General features: G+C 52.9%; 1 protein-coding gene across 2 annotated transcripts in view; it reads right to left on the bottom strand.

Moving 5' to 3' along the window:
• Window positions 1-17,020, bottom strand: part of PLIN3 (perilipin 3) — a 29,592-nt gene extending 12,572 nt beyond the window's left edge. The window contains exons 1-5 of one of the 2 annotated variants that reach the window (XM_064380734.1): window positions 16,945-17,020; window positions 11,482-11,564; window positions 6,016-6,214; window positions 5,776-5,858; window positions 857-1,142 (exon numbers count right to left, since the gene is read on the bottom strand). In XM_064380734.1, coding sequence (XP_064236804.1) covers window positions 857-1,142; window positions 5,776-5,858; window positions 6,016-6,214; window positions 11,482-11,547 — 634 coding nt within the window. In that variant the 5' untranslated portion in view covers window positions 11,548-11,564; window positions 16,945-17,020. The remainder of the gene's footprint in view (window positions 1-856; window positions 1,143-5,775; window positions 5,859-6,015; window positions 6,215-11,481; window positions 11,565-16,944) is intronic. The other variant, XM_064380735.1, reaches the window with a different exon arrangement.
• Between the last annotated feature and the right edge of the window lie 4,138 nt (window positions 17,021-21,158).

The following is a 21,158-nucleotide window of genomic DNA, read 5'->3' as shown; positions in this document are numbered from 1 at the left end:
TGGGCATGGTGGCGCGTGCCTGTAGTCCCAGCTACTCGGGAGGCTGAGGCAGGAGAATTGCTTGAACCCAGGAGACGGAGGTTGCGGTGAGCCGAGATCGTGCCATTGCACTCCAGCCAGCCTGGGTAACGAGCGAAACTCCGTCTCAAAAAAAAGAAAAAAAAATTTTTTTTAATTTGTTTTAAATTAGCCAGGCATGGAGGTGTACACCTACTTTGGAAACTGAGGTGGGAGGATCCCTGGAGATTGAGGCTGCAGTGAGCTATGATCGCACCACTGCACGCCAGCCTGGGTGACAGAACAAGACTCCATCTCAAAAATAAAATTAAATAAAATAAAGAAGAATATCAAATAAACAGTACAGGGAGTGTACGTGTATGACCGAGATGACTGCAGAGATATTCTGGACTGGCAGGAACGCCAGGGCTGCCACAGTGAAGTGAGATCTCAAGTTTAGTCACATATTTATGGGGAAGCGGAGAGAGCGAAGGGGGAAGAGGAGGGCAGGGAGAAGACGGGGCAGGTTCTGCAGCGCCTTATGGGCTGTGAGGAGGACTTGGGTTTTGACCCCGAGAGAGGTGGGAGCCACGGGGGCTGTGGGCAGAGTAGGGACAACCTCTGACTCAGGTGCTCACAGACGCCCTCTGCTGGCTGCTGTGGGAAGGAGACTGGTGCGGGGAGGGCGGGGGCTGGGGACCAGGACAGAGGGGATCCCCATGCTGGTGATGAGATTCCAAGATGCCGGGAGGGGAGGCAGGGATGAGGTGGCGGTGAGGGACAGACCCAAGGCCGACAGTGGCTTCGGGTTTGGGAGGCCCGAGGAGGGGTCCCAGAGCAGCCCGCTGGCCACACTCACCCAGCTCAGCGTCCGTGAGAGGCAGGTGGTTGTCCACCCACTCCTCTGACTTCCCCAGCACCGTGTCGACCCCGCTCAGCACCATCTGTCCCACGCGAGAGCCCATGACCGACTGGACCCCACCGGTCACTACAGACTTGGTCTTGTCCACGCCGCTCTGCACAGCACCACGGGTGGCGCCCACCGCCTCCGACACTCGGGTGGTCACTGTGTCCTTGGCACTGGACACCATCTCTCGGGCCCCCGACACCTTGGACGACACAAGCTCCTTGGTGTCCGCCAGGACCTAGGAGAGACGACACCATCACCCCCCTGCTGTACCCTAACCTCTAGGGAGATGGAGGCAGGAAGCGCCATCCCCCCAGGTGACTCTGAGTCTGGAGTCGTGGTCATGAGCTCATATTCTACAGCCAGACTACTGAGGCTCCATCCCTGGCTTGCTGCTTCTCAGCTGTGTGGCTTCAGGCAAGGCACTCTACCTCTCTGTGCCTAGTTTCTTTTTTCTTTTTCTTGAGACAGGGTCTCACTCTGTTACCCAGGCTGGAACGCAGTGACACGATCTTGGCTTACAGCAACCTCTGCCTTCTGGGTTGGAGCAATTCCCCTGCCTCAGCCTCCCGAGTAGCTGGGATTACAGACACCTGCCACTATGCCTGGCTAACTTTTCTTTGTTTTTTTGAGACAGAGTTTCACTCTTGTTGCCCAGGCTGGAGTGCATTGGTGCCATCTCGGCTCACTGCAACTTCCACCTCCCAGGTTCAAGCGATTCTCCCGCCTCAGCCTCCCGAGTAGCTGGATTACAGGCAAGCACCACCATGCCCAGCTAATTTTGTATTTTTAGTAGACACGGGGTTTCACTACATTGGCCAGGCTGGTCTTGAACTCCTGACCTAAAGTGATCTGCCCTCCTCAGCCTCCCAAAGTGCAGGGATTATAGGCATAAGCCCCCACACCCAGCCTGGTTTTTTTTTTTTTTTTTTTTTTTAACTTAACTGTGTTGTTTTGGTTTTTTTTGTATGTTTGTTTTGAGACAGTCTCACTCTGTTGCCCAGGCTGGAGTGCAGTGGCTGGATCTCGGCTCACTGCAACCTCTACCTCCTGAATTCAAGCAATTCTCCTGTCTCAGCCTCCCGAGTAGTCGGGTCTAAAGGCACACGCCACCACACCTAGCTAATCTTTTGTATTTTTAGTAGAGATGGGGTTTCACCATGTTGGCCAGGATGGTGTCGATCTCTTGACCTTATGATCTGACCTCCTCCGCCTCCCAAAGCGCTGGGATTACAGGTGTGAGCCACCACACCCAGCCAAACTCTTGACATTTTGAGAGGCGCAATGCTCTCTCAGCTCTGGGCCCTGTGAGTTTTTTTCTCCTCTGGGAAGAGTTAACTGTCCCCAGGTTCTGAGGGATGGTGGTGTTGCCAGAGCTGGATTTCAATCCAGGCCAGTGTGAGCACACAAGAGATCAGTGAGCACAGAGCTCGCAGCAGGCCAGGCACAGGGGCTCACGCCTGTCATCCCAGCACTTTGGGAGGCCGAGGCGAGAGGATCATTTGGGCCCAGAAGTTGGAGATCAGCCTGGGCAACATAGCAAGACCTCACCTCTACAAAAAATACAAAAATTGGCTGGGTGCGGTGGCTCACGCCTGGAATCCCAGCACTTTGGGAGGCACCTGAGGTCAGGAGTTCGAGACCAGTCTGGACAACATGGTAAAACCCCGTCTCTACTAAAAACTCAAAAATTAGCTGAGCCTGGTGGCGGGTGCCCGTAGTCCCAAGTACTCGGGAGTCTGAGGCAGGAAAATCGCTTGCACCCCAGGGAGCAGAGGTTGTAGTGAGCCGAGATCACACCACTGGACTCCAGCCTGGGTGATGGAGCGAGACTTCATCTCAAAAAACAGAGTGGGCCAGGCGTGGTGGCTCACACCTATAATCCCAGCACTTTGGGAGGCTGAAGCGGGTGGATCACAAGGTCAGGAGCTCTAGACAAACCTGCCAAGATGGTGAGACCCCGTGTCTCCTAAAAAATACAAAAATTAGCTGGGCATAGTGGCAGGCCCCTGTAATCCCAGCTACTCAGGAGGCTGAGGCAGGAGAATCGCTTGAACCCTGGGGGGCGAACCCTGCCTCCAACCTTTTCTGATTAATAAAATAGTGAGCTGAGATTGCGCCACTGCACTCCAGCCTGGGTAACAGAGTGAGACTCTGTCTCCAAAAAAAAAAGAAAGAGAGCTCCCAGTTGCTGCTCCGTTCAACGACCTCGAAGAATTCACCCTGAGCTCATCCCTTCCATAAACACAAGGAATGTTGGCCTCCCATGTTACGAGAGAGAGAGAAAGAGAATGCAAAGGCCTGGCCCTGAGATGGGGGCTCCTGGGTGACATTTCCCCGTCTTCCTGTGAACTCACCAGCACCCATCCTCCCTCAGCCAAGCCCACTACTGGCCTTTGACGATAAGGGGCAGGTGTGGCCTGGCACAGTGGCTCAGGACTGCAATCCCAGCACTCTGGGAAGCCGAGGCAGGAGGATAGCTTGAGGCCAGGAGTCTGCTTTTCATTTTTTGTTTCTGAGATGGAGTCTCGCTCTGCCGTCCGTCCAGGCTGCAGTGAAGTGGCAGGATCTTGGCTCACTGCAACCTCTGCCTCCTGGATTTAAGCAATTCTCCTGCCTCAGCCTCCCGAGGAGCCTGGATTACAGGCATGCGCCACCACGTCTAATTTTGTATTTTTAGTAGAGACAGGGTTTCACCATGTTGACCAGGCTGTTATCAAACTCCTGATCTTGTGATCTGCCCACTGGGTTTCCCAAAGTGCTGGGATTACATGCGTAAGCCACCGCACCCGGCTAGCCCAGGAGTTTGAGACCAGCCTGGGCAAATAGCAAGACCCCATCCCTCCAAAACATTAAAAAAATTAGCCGGGTGCAGTGGTGCACACCTGTACTCCCAGCTTCTCAGGGGGCTGAGGGCTGGAAGGATTGCCTAAGCCTAGGAGGCCGAGGCTGTAGTAAGCCGAGATCACGCCACTGCACTCCAACCCGGGCAACAGAGCAAGACCTCGTCTCAAAAAAAAAAAAAAAAGGTGCAAGCTGACACCCGCTCTGCTGCTCCCCAGCTGAGGCCATTCCTGCATAAACGAGAGCTGAAATGTGACCGTGATGGTACAGCACAGCCCTCGCCCTCCCGCATACAGTAGGCACTCAGTACCTAGTGGACGAATGAGCTGCCTGTCCCTGGAGGTGGTCACAGGGAAAGCCCGAGGATTCCGGGATGCGGGCTGGCTTGTCCTGCCCCCACACCCAGGGAGCACCTATTTCTGATGCTACAGACCCAGGCACAAGCAGGTAGTGCCCGAGGGTGGCCCTTCTGTAACCGCTGGGCAGAAGCGGACATTGAGCACCAGAATACTTAATACGCAGCTACCCTGTGCCAGGCTGCCCGCTGGGCGCTGGACACAGCCACAAAGCAGGCGGCCTGTGCCCTGGTCCCGGCTAGGGGGACAAACAATAAGCAGTTAAGCTTCACATTATCTGAAGGAGGTTTTTTTTTTTTATTTGAACAGAGCCTTGCTCTGTTGCCCAGGCTGGAGTGCAGTGGCGTGATCTCAGCTCACTGCAACCTCTGTCTCCCAGGTTCAAGTGATTCTCCTGCCTCAGCCTCCTGAGTAGGTGGGATGACAGGCGCCCACCTCCACACCTGGCTAATTTTCGTATTCTTAGTAGAGATGGAGTTTCACCATGTTGGCCAGGCTGGTCTCAAACTCCTGACCTCAAGTGATCCACCCGCCTCGGCCTCCCAAAGTGCAGGGATTCAGGTGTGAGTCACCGCACCTGGCCTGTGACTAATTTCTTCATTCCAGGCTGTTATAGGTTGAATTATAGTCCCCTCACCCCAAATTCATATGTTGAAGAACTGATCCCCAGGGATAAAAATGTGACTATATCTGGAGACAGTCTTTAAACAGTGGTGCTTGGCTGGGCGTGGTGGCTCGCGCCTATAATCCCGGCAGCTTGGGAGGCCGAGGAGGGTGGATCACCTGAGGTCAGGAATTCGAGACCAGCCTGGCCAACATGGTGAAACCGCCTCTACTAAAAATACAAAAATTAACTGGGTGTGGTGGCGCATGCCTGTAATCCCAGCCCCTTGGGAGGCTTAGGCGGGAGAATCACTTAAACCCAGGAGGCAGAGGTTGCAGTGAGCTGAGATCGCACCACTGGACTCCCGCCTGGGCAAGAAGAGTGAAATTCTGCTCAAAAAAAAAAGAAAAAGAAAGTGGAGCCCAGACAAAGTAACCTGTCTGAGGGCCGCCCAGCTGCTGAGGGGCAGGACATGGTTTAGAACGCGGTGTTTTGACTTTCCTGCCTCCAACCTTTTCTGATTAATAAAATTGTTATGGGGTTGGCACCACCCTCTGTGAAGGGTCAGATAGCGAATACTCTTAGTACTGTGGGTCACAGTGTCTGTCAAAACTACTCACCCCTGCCACTGTTGGGTGAAAGCAGTCATAGACAATATGTAAATGAGCATGGCTGTGTGCCAATAAAACTTTATTATAAAAACAAGTGGTCCGGGTGCAGTGGCTCATTCCTGTAATCCCAGCACTTTGGGAACCCACGGTGGGTGGATGGCCTGAGGTCAGGAGTTCGAGACCAGCTGGGCAACATGGTGAAACTCCGTCTCTACTAAAAATACAAAACCAGCTGGGTGTGGTGGCGGATGCCTGTAATCTGGCTGGCTTTGCAATTATTCCTCCAGCTGCCCAGTGGGGAGTGGATTCGGGGTGGGGATGGGGGATGGGAACCGACAGGAGAGGGACCAGGGAGGATGCCATCACGCTTGTCTAGTTAAGATGGAACTAGGACACTCTACAACCAACTAGGTCCCCGTCTCAGCAGAGCCCCCGAGGGCAGACATGGTACGTTACCTTCTCCGTGGGCTGCTGCAGGATGGGGAGGTTCTCCTCCAACTTGTCCAGCCCCCTGTGGGCTAATTCGCTGGCTGATGCAACTGCCAAAAAACAAATTAAGCAAGACGCAAATGTGACTGTCGGAAGGTCACCTAGTAACAGTTCAACAGGCCAGGACTGAAAACTGGGCAGACCCCCTACCCCCACCCGGGGACTCAGCCAGGAGGGGGATTCAGTGCTCTCTGGGACTTCACCCACTCTGTGGCTCCAGCTTCGAGAGGATGGGCTGAGCCCCGCTGACAGCGGCCGCCGTGAGGGTACGCACTCCCTTCTCTGCCGCGTCACAGACGGTCTTGACATGAGGGTGGCTGTCCTTGGTGGAGGCATAGGCTGCGGACACCATGTCGCAGGTGGAGCTGATGAGGGGCATGTTGGCCACGCGGTCCACCACACTCGGCTACGGAAGAGAAGCGGCTCAGGCAGACCGGGTGGGGAAAGATGGGGGGCTCGGCTGGAAACTCGGGGTGCCCTGCAGTTTTGCTCTCACTCCCGGCCGGCGAAACGGCTCGGCTCACCCACACGTTGCATTCCAGGTGGGAGCACAAGCCAGGAATCTTGGGATTTTGTCACATGCTTCCTGCTTCCTTTAACACAGCCTATGGATGTGAGTCTGCCCTTTCTGTTTTTTTTTTTTTTTTTTTTGAGACGGAGTTTCTCTCTTGTTACCCAGGCTGGAGTGCAATGGTGCAATCTCAGCTCACCGCAACCTCCGCCTCCTGGGTTCAGGTAATTCTCCTGCCTCAGCCTCCTGAGTAGCTGGGATTACAGGCATGCGCCACTACGCCCAGCTAATTTTTTGTATTTTTAGTAGAGACGGGGTTTCACCATGTTGACCAGGATGGTCTTGATCTCTTGACCTCGTGATCCACCCGCCTTGGCCTCCCAAAGTGCTGGGATTACAGGCGTGAGCCACCGCGCCCGGCCATGCCCTTTCTGTTTTTTTGAGACGGAGTCTTGCACTGTCACCAGGCTGGAGTGCAGTGGCACAATCCTGGCTCACCGCAACCTCCGCCTCCCGAGTTCAAGCAATTCTTCTGCCTCAGGCTCCTGAGTAGCTGAGATTACACGCATGTGCCACCACACCCAGCAAATTTTTGTATTTTTAGTAGAAACAGGGTTTCGCCATGTTGGCCAGGATGGTCTCGATCTGTTGACCTTATGATCCACCCGCCTTGGCCTCCCAACGTGCTGGGATTATAGGCATGAGCCACCACGTCCGGCCTATGAGCCTGTGTTTTATCCCAGCCACGTGCCAGGTGGTGATAAAGGACAAGAGCCCCTTGGCTTGGCTGTTAAGCAACTATGCCACCTTGCTCCCGGCCGAATAAACCCTCCTTCCTCCTATATTCGGTGTCCGAGAGATCTGTTTCCCGCGGCCGCTCCTGTTACATTTTGGTGCGTTGGCCGGGAAGCAAGTCTCAGCTAGCAGACAGCGGGAAAAAGTCTCTTAGGTGGTTTGCCTAGCCCCGTGGAGCATCCCTGCAGGGGGACTCCTGCTCGCTGGGGTGACGCACCCTGAGAGCGCTCCTGGCAGGTATTTGCCTGGTGGGAAAGCCTCGCCAGAGCGGAGCAGGGAGGCCCTGCAGTGCGGATCCACCCAGTGGTTGAACACCGAGGAGGAACGAGCATTTGGGGAAGTCCAGACCACTGAATTTGGTGAGATCGAACTCGGGAAAATAGCCCATCCTATTTTGGGTGGAAGCGTGGCCTGATCACCCACGGGTGCCAGATCGGCACTTTGGAAGGTAGCTGTCTCTGTAACTAACCTTGGAAGCTTTTGTGTATGGTTTTGAATTGGAAGGAGAGCAATCGGATGTGTGTCTGTGTGTGTGTATGTGTGTGTGTGTGGATGTGTGTCTATGTGTGTAGATGCATGTCTGTGTGTGTAGATGTGTGTCTGTGTGTGTGGATGTGTGTCTGTGTGTGGATGTGTGTGTGTGTGGGGGGGAATGCATGTCTGTGTGTGTGTGTGTGGATGCGTGTCTGTGTGTGTGGGGATGCGTGTCTGTGTGTGTGGGGATGCGTGTCTGTGTGTGTGGGATGCGTGTCTGTGTGTGTGGATGCGTGTCTGTGTGTGTGGGGATGCGTGTCTGTGTGTGGATGCGTGTCTGTGTGTGGGGATGCATGTCTGTGTGGATGCGTGTCTGTGTGTGGATGCGTGTCTGTGTGTGGGGATGCGTGTCTGTGGGTGTGTGGATGTGTGTCTGTGTGTGTGGGGATGCGTGTCTGTGTGTGTGGATGAGTGTCTGTGTGTGTGTGGATGTGTGTCTGTGTGTGGATGTCTGTAGGTGGATGCATGTCTGTGTGTGTGGATGCGTGTCTGTGTGTGTGGATGTGTCTGTGTGTGGATGTCTGTGTGTGGATGCGTGTCTCTGTGTGTGTGGATGCGTGTCTGTGTGTGGATGTGTGTCTGTGTGTGGATGCGTGTGTGTGTGTGTGGATGCATGTCTGTGTGCGGATGTGTGTCTGTGTGTGGATGTGTGTGTGTGTGTGTGTGGATGCATGTCTGTGTGCGGATGTGTGTCTGTGTGGATATGTGTGTCTGTGTGTGCATGCGTGTCTGTGTGTGTGTAGATGTGTGTCTGTGTGTGGATGCATGTCTGTATGGATGTGTGTCTGTGTGTAGATGTGTTTGTGTGTGTGTCTGTGTGTGTGTCTATGTGTCTGTGTGTGGATGCGTGTCTGTGTGTGGATGTGTGTCTGTGTGTGGATGCGTGTGTGTGTGTGTGGATGCATGTCTGTGTGCGGATGTGTGTCTGTGTGGATATGTGTGTCTGTGTGTGGATGCGTGTCTGTGTGTGGATGTGTATCTGTGTGTGGATGCATGTCTGTATGGATGTGTGTCTGTGTGTAGATGTGTTTGTGTGTGTGTCTGTGTGTGTGGATGTGTGTCTGTGTGTGTGTGGATGTGTCTGTGTGTCTGTGTGTGTGGAAGTGTGTCTGTGTGTGTCTGTGTGTCTGTGTGTGTCTGTGTGTCTGTGTGTGTGGATGTGTGTGTGTCTGTGTGTCTGTGTGTGTGGAAGTGTGTCTGTGTGTGTGTCTGTGTGTGTGGATGTGTGTCTGTGTGTGTGGATGTGTGTCTGTGTGTGTGGAAGTGTGTCTGTGTGTGTCTGTGTGTCTCTGTGTGTGGATGTGTGGATGTGTGTCTGTGTGTGTGGATGTGTGTCTCTGTGTGTGGATGTGTCTGTGTGTGTGGATGTGTGGATGTGTGTCTGTGTGTGTGGATGTGTCTGTGTGTGTGTGGATGTGTGTCTGTGTGTAGATGTGTGTCTGTGTGTGTGTCTGTGTGTCTGTGTGTGTGGATGTGTGTCTCTGTGTGTGTCTGTGTGTCTCTGTGTGTGGATGTGTGGATGTGTGTCTGTGTGTGTGGATGTGTCTGTGTGTGTGGATGTGTGTCTGTGTGTAGATGTGTCCAGCCGGACTCATCAGTCGTAAAAGGTACGGGGCCCATTAGGAAGGGCCTCATGCGTCCAGCGATTTATAAGAATTAGAGACAGCCACGTAAGGCTGAGTGAAGAAGCCTCTGGGTGCTGTAAAAGGGCTGAAGTGAATGTAAATCGGAGTGCTCCGTGCTGCGTCTTGCTAGGCGGGAACTGCTGTGAGTGAACGGACACTCTCCTAACTGTGGGAACTGTTTCTTTGAAGTGTTAATATGGGTCACTCCCATAGCAAGCCCACCCCTTTAGAAACCATGCTGAAAAATTTCCAGAAGGGATTTAGTGGAAATTATAAAGTAACTATGACACCAGGAAAAAAAAAAAAAGGACAGGAGTCCCATTCTCATGGCGATTAGGGTGTAAACTGGGGGCTGCAGACTATAGCCCATGGGTCCCATCCAGCCCACCCCTTGATTTTTAAATTTTAATTATTTTGGGGGTCAGGTGCAGTAGTTCACTATTACCTGGAGTGCAGTGGCACAATCCTGGCTCACTGCAACCTCCACCTCCCAGGTTCAATCAATTCTCCTGTCTCATCCTCCCAAGTAGCTGGGATTACAGGCATGCACCACCATGCCCATCTAATTTTTATATTTTTAGTAGAGACGGGGTTTCTCCATGTTGGTCAGGCTGGTCTTGAACTCCCAACCTCATGTGATCTGCCAGCCTCAGCCTCCCAAAGTGCTGGAATTACAGGTGTGGGCCACCATGCCTGACCTAGCTAATATTTTCAGCAATGTGGGTCATAGTCTCTCTCACAACTATTCAACCCTCCCAGCACTTTGGGAGACTGAGGCAGGTGGGTCACTTTGGGTCAGGAGTTCAAGACCAGCCTGGCCAACACGGCGAAACCCCGTGTATACTAAAAGTACAAAAATTAGCTGGACGTGGTGGTACATGCCTGTAATCTCAGCTACTCGGGAGGCTGAGGCAGGAGAATCGCTTGAACCTGGGAGGCAGTTTGCAGTGAGCTGAGATCCTGCCACTGCACTCCAGCCCAGGTGACAGTGAGACTCCGTCTCAAAAATAAATAAATAAATAAATAAATAACACAAAAATTAGCCAGGCGTGGTGGTACATGCCTGTAATCCCAGATTCTCGGGAGGCTGAGGCACAAGAATCATTTGAACCCAGGAGTTGGAAGCTGCAGTGAGCCAAGATCGCACCACTGCACTCTAGCCTGGGCCACAGAGTAAGACCCTATCTCAAAAAAAATTGTTTTCAAGTTTTAATTTTTTAGACACAGAGTCTTGCTCTGTCGCCAGGCTGGAGTGCAGTGGCACAATCATAGCTCACTGCAGCCTTGATCTTCCCAGCTCAAGCAATCCTCCCACCTCAGCCTCCCAAAGTGCCAGGATTACAGGCATGAGCCACTGTGCCCGGCCCGACTTTTTGTTTTTTTCCTGACAACTTTGAGATATAATTCATACACAGTAAATTTCACCCTTCACAGGCATACAATTCTGTGGTTTTAAAATATACTGATGCTTGAGCCCAGGAGGGTGAGGTTGTAGTGAGCCACAATCACGCCACTGCACTCTAGCCTGGGTGACAGAGCAAGGCCTTGTCTCAAAAACTAAAATACAGACCAGACACGGTGGCTCACATCTGTAATCCCAGCACTTTGGGAGGCTGAGGAGGGTGGATCACTTGAAGTCAGGAGTTCAAGACCACCCTGGCCAACATGGTGAAACCCTGTCTCTACTAAAAATACAAAAAGTAGCCAGGCGTGGTGGTGGGTGTCTGTAATCCCAGCTACTCAGGAGGCTGAGGCAGGAGAACTGCTTGAACCTGGGGGGCAGAGGTTGCAGTGAGCCGAGATGGCGCCACTGCACTCCAGCCTGGGCCACAGAGCGAGTCTCCATCTCAAAAACTATATATATAAAATAACATAACATGAGGATGAGAGATTTGGAGTGGAAATCGTCTTCCTCGGAGGTCCCGAAGAGAAACTTCAGAGATGAGGATGATTTGGCTGAGGGGTTGGGGAGGGCAGGTGGTTTCAGACAGAACCCTGTCCCCCCAGGCCCTCCAAGGGCCTTGAGATTCGCCCCTGCCCAGCCGGGGACACCAGAGAGTGGTGTGTACCCGGCTAAGGAATAAATCCCTCTGGCTCCATGAGCTGTGGGCAGACCCCGGGCTCCCCGCCAGAGCACCTTGGCGTGGGAACCGTCATTGCACAGGAGTCACAGGGTCGAGGCAGTCCCTGGTCCCGGTCCTTCCTTACCTGCTGTACCGGTTCTCCCGCTGTCACCTGGCTGCTGGCATCAGCCTCCACCCCGTTGGCAGACATGGTCTCTGCAGCAGACACTGTGGATAGAGGAACAGATACAGCCTGCCTGGCCCCACCTTCCAGGAGAAAGTCCAGGCGCATGCTGCAGCTGGAAGACAGGGTTCACACCTGCCCACCAACACCCCATGGTAACTTACAGCCATGCCTCTCAGTGCTTAGCAGGCACAAGGGTGACCTGTGGACTTTGTTCTAAAGCAAGTGCTGGATTCTGTAACTTTTTTTTTTCTTTCTTTTTTTATCTTTGGAGACAGAGTCTCACTCTGTCGCCCAGGCTGGAGTGCAGGGGCGCGATCTCGACTCACTGCAACCTCTGCCTCTGATTCTTCTGCCTCAGCCTCCCAAGCAGCTGGGATTACAGGTGTGAGCCACCACGCCTGGCTAATTTTTGTATTTTTAGTAGAGACGAGGTTTCATCATGTTGGCCAGGTTAGTCTCGAACTCCTGATGTTGTGATCCGCCCACCTCAGCCTCTCAAAGTGTTGGGATTACAGGCATGAGCCACCGCGCCTGGCCCTTTCTTTTTTTTTCATTAGAGACCATCCTGGCCAGGCACGGTGGCTCACACCAATAATCCCAGCACTTTGGGAAGCCAAGGCAGGTGGATCACAAGTTTGGGACCAGCCTACTAACATGGTGAAACTCCATCTCTTTTTTTTTTTTTTTTGAGATGGAGTCTCACTGTGTTGCTAGGCTGCAGTGCAGTGGCTTCATCCCGGCTCACCGCAACCTCCGCCTCCCAGGTTCAAGCAATTCTCCTGCCTCAGCCTCCTGTGTAGCTGGGACTACAGGCACGCGCCACCACGCCCAGCTAACTTTTGTATTTTTTAGTAGAGACGGGGTTTCACCATGTTGGCCAGGAGGGTCTCGATCTCTTGACCTTGTGATCTACCCACCTCGGCCTCCCAAAATGCTGGGATTACAGGCGTGAGCCACGGCGCCCGGCCGGTGAAACCCGTCTCTACTAAAAAAATATAAAAATTATCCAGGCATGGCGGCACATGCCTGTAATCCCAGTTACTCGAGAGGCTGAGGGAGGAGAATCCCTTGAACCCAGGAAGAGGTTGCAATGAGCCGAGATGGAGTCAAAAAAAAAAAAAAAACCAGACATTGTCTTGCTCTGTCACCTAGGCTGGAGTACAGTGGTGCAATCACAATCACAGCTCACTGTAGCCTCCAACTCCTGGGCTAAAGGGATCCTCCTGCCTCAGCCTCCCAAGTCACTAGGACTGCAGGCACCTGCCACTACCCCAATTAATTTTTTCTTTTCGGTAGAGATGGTATCTTGCTATGTTGCCCAGGCTGGTCTCAAACAATCCTCTTGACTTGGCCTCCCAAAGGGCTGGGATTACAGGCGTACAGCACCCTGCCCAGCCTGACCCTGCATTTTTCAAAGGCTCCCAGGCAGTGTTGACGCAGCTGGTCCCTGGGATACACGTCAGGGAGCAAGTCTTGGGAACAGCCCTTCCAGGGCTCACTTGTGTCACTTGTACTCCAGAAGGCCAGGTGTGACCTAAAACCTCTGTAGAGGACAATTTGCCAATCGCTGTCACGTTCCAAGAGCCATCTTCCCCTTGACCCAGAAACCTCACTTCGAGGAATATCCCACACCTGGATTTCCACATGGGCAGAGGTGTGTGGACCTGCCACAGTGTGATACTGGAAACAACGTGGGTACCCAGCAAAAGGGGAATAAAAATAACAAGTGTTGGCCGGGCGCGGTGGCTCACGCCTGTAATCCCAGCACTTTGGGAGGACGAGGCGGGTGGATCACGAGGTCAAGAGATCGAGACCATCCTGGTCAACATGGTGAAACCCCGTCTCTACTAAAAATACAAAAAATTAGCTGGGCATGGTGGCGCGTGCCTGTAATCCCAGCTACTCAGGAGGCTGAGGCAGGAGAATTGCCTGAACCCAGGAGGCGGAGGTTGCGGAGAGCTGAGATCGCGCCATTGCACTCCAGCCTGGGTAAAAGAGCGAAACTCCGTCTCAAAAAAAAAAAAATAAATAACAAGTGTTGGCAGAGTGCAGTGGCTCACACCTGTAATCCCAGCACTTTGGGAGGCTGAGGCAGGTGGATCACCTGAGGTTGTGAGTTCGAGACCAGCCTGACCAACATGGAGAAACCCCATCTCCACTAAAAATATAAAAATTAGGCCGGGCGCGGTGGCTCACGCCTGTAATCCCAGAACTTTGGGAGGCCGAGGCGGGTGGATCACGAGGTCAAGAGATCGAGACCATCCTGGTCAACATGGTGAAACCCCGTCTCTACTAATACAAAAAAAAATTAGCTGGGCATGGTGGCGCGTGCCTATAATCCCAGCTACTCAGGAGGCTGAGGCAGGAGAATTGCCTGAACCCAGGAGGCGGAGGTTGCGGTGAGCCGAGATCGCGCCATTGCACTCCAGCCTGGGTAACAAGAGCGAAACTCCGTCTCAAAAAAAAAAAAAAAAAAAAAAAAAAAAAAAAATTAGCTGAGTGTGGTGGCTAACACCTGTAATCCCAGCTACTCAGGAGGCTGAGGCAGGAGACTCACTTGAACCCCAGAGGCAGAGGTTTTGATGAGCCAAGACAGCGCCACTGCACTCCAGCCTGGGAAACAAGAGCAAAACTCCCTCTCAAAAAAAAAAAAAAAAAAAAAAAAGAAAAGTAAAAAATAATAAGTGTATCCCAATGCAGTGGAAGAATGAGATTTAAATGTAACTGACATGGGCCAGGTATGGTAGCTCACATCCATAACCCCAGCACTTTGGGAATCTAAGGCGGGAGGATCACCTGAGGTCAGGAGTTCAAGACCAGCCTGGCCAACATGGTGAAACCCTGCCTCTACTAAAAATACAAAAATTAGCCTGGCATGGTGGCACACGCCTCAAAGTGTAGTAATCCCAGCTACTCTGGAGGCTGAGGCAGGAAAATCACCTGAATCCGGGAGGTGGACGTTGCAGTGAGCCGAGATAGCACCACTGCACTCCAGCCTAGGCGACAGAGCAAGACTCTGTCTCAAAAAAAAAAGAAAAGTAAAGAAAACAAACAAAAGACTAAATATAGCCTACAATCCCAGCACTATGGGAGGCCGAGGCGGTTGGAGCATGAGGTCAGGAGTTCGAGACCAGCCTGGCCACCATAGTGAAACCCTGTCTCTACTAAAAACACAAAAATTAGCCAAGCATGGTGGCGAGCACTTGTGATCCCAGCTACTTGGGAGGCTGGGCAGAAGAATCACTTGAACCTGGGAGGAGGAGGTTGCAGTCAGCCAAGATCACGGCACTGCACTCCAGCATGACTGACAGAGGGAGACTTCATCCCCAAAAAAAGAAAAAAATTGGGCTAAAGGTCGTGGCTGCTTTACAGACTGCTTTCCTGGGGAATTCCAGTGTGAGCGTAAAAACCTGTGACCTTGACGCTGAGCATTTCTTCCCAGAGGAAAGAGGCCCAGCCTCCTGGCAGTTTTGCTTTGACGTTTCCTAAGCAGAACCCAGCAAATGATGTTTTGAGAGCACGAGATCTGGAGTCCAGACTGGGTTCTCTTTTATTTATTTATTTTTCCTTTTTGTGTGTGTGTGTGTGATGGAGTTTTGCCCAGGCTGGACTGCAGTGACATGATCTCGGCTCACTGCAACCTCCGCCTCCGGGGTTCAAGAGATTCTCCTGTCTCAGTCTCCTCAGTAGCTGGGATTAAAGGCTCCCACCACCATGTCCGGGTAATTTTTATATTTTTAGTAGAGGTGGGGTTTCACCATGTTGGCCAGGTTGATCTCAAACTCCTGACCTCAAATGATCTGCCCACCTTGGCCTCCCAAAGTTCTGGGATTACAGGCGTGAGCCATCGTGCCCAGCCCAGTCTGGGTTATAATCCCAGCTTGCCAACTCACTAGGAATAGGAGCTTGGGAAGGCAGCATTCCCTAGAAGCCTTGCTTGCCAGATCTGTGAAATGGGTACAAGTGTCTCTCAAGAGCTAAGAGTCCCTGTGGAGTGGAGGAGACACTGCTCCAGGGAAGCTCAGCTCTGCTCCTGGCACACAGTAGGTGATCCACAAACCATCTAACTATGGCTGAACGCATGGCTCACGCCTGCACCAAGGGAGACAAGGTGGGCGGATCACGAGGTCAGGAGTTCAAGACCTGCCTGACCAACAAGGTGAAACCCTGCCTGTACTAACAATATAAAAATTAGCTGGGCATGGTGGCATGCCGTAATCCCAGCTACTCAGGAGGCTGAGGCGGGAGAATCACTTGAGTCTGGGAGGCAGGGGTTGTAGTGGGCCAAGATTGTGCCACCACACTCCAGCCTGAGTGACAGAGTGAGACTCTCAAAAAAAAAAATGAAAAATCCATCTCACTGCACTCTGGCTTCCATGGACAAAGGGGTGAAGCCAGCCAGGAACCAGCTTCCTGCTAGATACAAAAGTCCCCCAACTGGGAAGTCAGGTGAGGAGACACACCTACCTCTCAGTGACCATTGCCTAATCTATTCTCCTCACTTCCTGAGCTCACCTGGGCAGGGGGCCAGGTAAGCAGGCATCGAAGTCCTGGCCTCAAGAGATTCTCAAGTCCCACTTAGGACTCAGGCAGCTTCCTCCCGTCCCCTTTGTCTACCATGACCTCCTGGAACTGATTTAAACAAGGGCCGCCACTGCAGAAGTCAACACCCTCTGAAAGCCTTGGGGGTCAATGATCTGTTTGGCTGCTGGCTCCAGAAGGGGAGCTCCAGGCCAGACACAGCCATCCAGCAACTTCCGGGCATCCTAAGACTGACTTCCAAAATTCCAAGAGCCCCAGGTCCCACCGCCAGGCCCGGTCGGGTCAAGAACCGCAAAGGAGTTCAGGGTATGCCTTCCTACTTCTAAGCCATCTCGCTGCCACGCCCACCCGAGGGAAGGCGGCGGGAATTGCGCAAGACCTCCCCAGAATCAGCTGGGGGCGCCAGGAGCTGGGGCAAACCCCCGGTGGCAGAACCAACTGTAGGGGAGGTGGCTTTGCGGTGGGGGGGTGTCTCCGAAGACCCCGGAAGGGAGGGCGGAGTTTCTGCCCGCAGGAGGAAACAAGCCAGCAAATTGCGTTTCCAAAAGCAAGCACGCTGTTCAAAATTTAGAGAAAACCTGGTGGTGGGGGCGGTATTTAGCCCACCCGCCTCAATAGCACCCCTTCTGGGGGGGTGCCCTTTCGCCCCTCAAAAGTCCCAGGAAGTGAGAAGAGAGTTTCAAAGTCTGAACTTCGTAGCAGAAGTTAGATTTTTCTGGGCGGAGGGGTGATCAGGCCAGGCTGAAGACCCCCCACCAGGCCGCAGAGGCCAGCAAATCCCACTCCCAGGGAGGCCCTCCCCGACCCCTCCGCCCCTGGGGTGCCCAGGATTCGGTGGATTCCGCCCCCCAGCTCAACTGAGGCGCCCCCGCCACTCACCGCGGTCAACGGGACGTCCCGGGAACAACGGCCGCGACTCCAAGACCAGCCTGGAAACCGTCCGAGCCGGGGCGGGGCTGGCATTTACCGCGTGGTGGGGTGGGAGGGGGCGCCCGGGAGTGACGGGCCAGAGAACCAATCAGGTTGAGGGACTGCCCGCGCCAGTCCCGCCCCCTCCTCCCTGCCCCGCCCCCACGAGCCCCGCCCTCTCGAGTCACGAAGTCCGGGAAGGACTTCGCGCCCTGCCCCTGGAGGGGAGGGGGCACTCCTGGACCACGCCTGTCCCAGCCGAGGGACGCCCCCTCTGCAGCTGAGGACCCTATGACGTTGGCACTGGGAGGTGAGTGCCATCAGGGGGCACAAAACGGGTGCTGGGGTTCCCCAGGTCGCCCATTTCCCCTATGGCCAAACTGAGGTTGCAAGAACCCAGGGAGAGTTGCGGGGTTACCCCCGCCAGGGCGTCAAGGGCCACGCCCTCCACCCTGGGCTCCAATCCAGCCATAGAGAGAGAGAGAGAGAGAGAGAGAGAGCTTTTTTAAAATTTTTTCTTTTTTTTGAGACGGAGTCTTGCTCTGTCGTCCAGGCTGGAGAGCAGTGGCGCGATCTCGGCTCACTGCAGCCTTCAGTGGGAACCTCCCAGGTTCCAGAGATTCTCCTGCCTCAGCCTCCCGAGTAGCTGGGATTACAGGTGCATGCCACCTCACCCGACTAATTTTTGTATTTTCAGTAGAGACAGGTTTCACCTTGTTGGCCAGGCTGGTTTCAAACTCCTGACCTCGGGTGATCTGCCTGCCTCAGCCACACAAAATGCTAGGATCACAGGCGTGAGCCACCGCGCCCGGCCTACATTTTTTGTTTGTTTGTTTGTAGCACAGCCTCCCTCTGTCTCCCAGCCTGGAGTGCAGTGGCTCGATCGCAGCTCACTGCAGCCGCCACCTGCTGGGTTCAAGCGAGTCTCCTGCCTCAGCCTCCTGAGTAGCTGAGATTACAGACACATGCTACCACACCCAGCTAATTTTTGTATTTTTAGTAGAGACGGGGTTTCACCATATTGGCCAGGCTGGTCTTTGTTTTGTTTTTTGTTTTGTTTTGTTTTAAAAAAAAGACAGGGTTTCACCGTGTTGGTCAGGCTGGTCTTGAACTCCCAACCTCAGGTGATCTGCCCACCTTGGCCTCCAAAGTGCTTGGATTACAGGCGTGAGCCTCCACGTGCGGCCCAGACTGGTCTTGAACTCCTGACCTCAAATGATCTGCCTGTCTGGGCCTCTCAAAGTGCTGGGATCACAGGTGTGAGCCACCACGCCCGGCCCAACCCAGCTATATGAGCAACTTGAATCGCCACAGTGAACTCATCCAGCCTCCGGCCTGACCTGCCCAGCATGAGATCAATTCATCCTCCCAGCACTATATTGTCTTTATATCATCCCTATTTTGCAGAGGAGGAAACTGAGTCCCAGAGAGGGTCAGCCAGGGGCAGTGCAGGGGTCAGGCTCCAGGCTCTATGACTGCTGGATCAACCTCTTCCTGAAGCTGCCCCCACTTGGATTTTACCCCACTCCTCCCCCTCCCAAATTATTTATCCACTTAGTCTGCAAACCAAGATCTCAATCTCAGATAGCCCTAGGGGCCAGGGAGGAGGTGAACATTTCTGCTGAGGGGGTGGCAAGGATTCCCGGCTTAGAGGGGCAGGGGAGAGCGGGGCCCCGTGGGAGATCCACCTGGGGAATCACTGATCTGCAAGAAGTTCAAGCTGTAGACAGGTCTGCCCATTAGGGAACAATTGGCCTGAATGAAACTCAATTGGGGCTGTGTCAGGCCCAGGGCCACCAGTTTGCCACCTCTGCTAAATTTGAATAGAATGAGCCTTCTGGTAGCTTTAGAAAGAACATGGGGAAAATTGAGTGTCTGTGACTGCATTTTTTGGGGAGGGTGGGTGGGTGAGGATACGATCTATGCTAGCACTGTCCAATAGAAGTTTCTGCAATGTTGAGAGTGTTCTAGAATTCTGTGCCATCCAACATTGTAGCCAAAAGCACCATGTGAGAAACTGAATGTTTGATTTTTTTTTTTTTTTCAGACAGAGTCTTGCTCTGTCTCCCAGGCTGGAGTGCAGTGGCTCAATCTCAGCTCACTGCAACCTCTGCCCCCCGGGTTCAAGAGATTCTCGTGTCTCAGCCTCCCGAGTGGCTGGAACCACAGGCGCGTGCCACCACACCTGGCTAATTTTTGTATTTTTAGTAGAGACGAGGATTCACCATCTTGCCCAGGCTGGTCTCGAACTCCCGGCCTCAAGTGATCCACCCACCTTGGCCTCACAAATTGTGGTGTGGGGATTACAGGTGTGAGCCACCGTGCTTGGCCTGAAGGTTTAAATTTAAATAACTTCATGCAGCCAGTGAGATTCCCAACGGAATCTGAGACCCCATTCCATGACATTCGTAACAGGCTTTTCCCTTCTCATTCACTCATTCAGCCTTATTTATTTATTTATTTATTTTTATTTTTATTGTTTTTGAGACGGAGTTTTGCTCTTGTCGCCCAGGCTGGAGTACAAATGGCGTAATCTTGGCTCACTGCAACCTCCACCTCCTGGGTTCAAGCGATTCTCTTGCCTCAGCCTCCCAAGCGGCTGGGATTACAGGCATGCACCACCATGCCCAGCTAATTTTTTTGTATTTTTAGTAGAGATGGGGTTTCTCCGTGTTGTACAGGCTGGTCTTGAACTTCCAACCTCAGGTGATCCGCCTGCCTTGGACTCCCAAAGTGCTGGGATAACAGGCGTGAGCCACTGCGCGTGGCCAACCATATTTATTGAGTCCTTGTGTTGGGGACAGCAGTGAGCTAAACAGATAAGGATTCCAGCCCTTGTGACACTCACCACTCAGTGGCAGAGATGGACAAGGAACGAAATAAGTGAGTGAACTTTATAATAGGTCAGGCGGTAGGAGGGCAAAGGAAGAGACTGATGTGGACGAATGTGAGGGCTGCAGGGTTTGTGTTTTTGTTTTTGTTTTTGTTTTGAGACAGAGTCTCACTCTTGTCACTCAAGCTGGTGTGCAGTGGCACGATCTCAGCTCACTGCAACCTCTGCCTCCCATGTTCAAGCAATTCTCATGCTTTAACCTCCCAAGTGGCTGGGACTACAGGCGTGTGCCACCACACCTGGCTAATTTTTGTATTTTTTATTTTTTTTAGTAGAGACAGGGTTTCACCGTGTTGACCAGACTGGTCTCGAACTCCTAACCTCACGTGATCCACCAACCCTGACCTCCCAAGGGTTACAGGCGTGAGCCACCGCACCTGGTGGGGCCACAGTTTTTAATAGGGTGGTGAGAGGAGGCCTTTCTGAGTGACATCCAAGAACAGAAGAGAGAGAGGTCAGGAGGGAACCATGTTGAGTTAGGGGGAACAGCGTTCCAGGCAGTAGGCACAGTCTGTGCAAAGGCCCTGGGGCAGGACCGCACTCTGCCTGTTAGAACAGCAAGGAGGCCCAGTGGCTGGAGTAGAGTGAGCGAGAGGGAGGGAGGAAGGGAGGACAGGGATGGCTCAGAGAAGGGAAGTGACTCATCTAAGATTCAAGGTCAGTGGAGAGTTGCCTGGTAACCCTCAACTTCTGAGTGGCCTTGAGTAACAAAATACCTCTGGTCTTGGGGACGAGTCTTTGTGATTTTGTACCACATCCTTTTTTTTTTTTCTTTGAGACATAGTCTTGCCCTGTTGCCCAGGCTGGAGTGCAGTGGCGCGATCTCAGCTCACCGCAACCTCCGCCTCCCAGGTTCAAGCGACTCTCCTGCCTCAGCTTCCCAAGTAGCTGGGATTACAGGTCCATGCCACCACACCCAGCTGATTTTTTTTTTTTTTGTATTTTTAGTAGAGACGGGGTTTCACCATGTTGGCCAGGCTGGTCTTGAACTCCTGACCTCAAGTGATCCTCCCGCCTTGGTCTCCCACAGTGCTGGGATTACAGGCATGAGCCACTGAGCCTGGCCTAAAAAATTATTTGTTGTTGATCTGAAATTCAAAGTTCAGCTGGAATTTTTTTTTTCTTTTCTGTTTTTCTCTTTCTTTCTTTCTCTTTCTTTCTTTCCTTCTTTCTTTCTCTCTCTCTTTCTCTCTTTCTCTCTTTCTTTCTTTCTTTCTTTCTTGAGATAGGGTCTGGCCTTGTCTAGGCTGTAGGGCAGTGATGCAATCATAGCTCACTGCATCCTTGAACT

This window comes from Aotus nancymaae, unplaced genomic scaffold (assembly GCF_030222135.1).
Source record: "Aotus nancymaae isolate 86718 unplaced genomic scaffold, 86718_ANA_hifiasm-v0.15.2.pri h1tg000028l, whole genome shotgun sequence".
NCBI lineage: Eukaryota > Metazoa > Chordata > Mammalia > Primates > Aotidae > Aotus > Aotus nancymaae.
The sequence above is the reverse complement of the archived record's forward strand: the minus strand, read 5'-3'. Positions and strand labels throughout refer to the sequence as shown.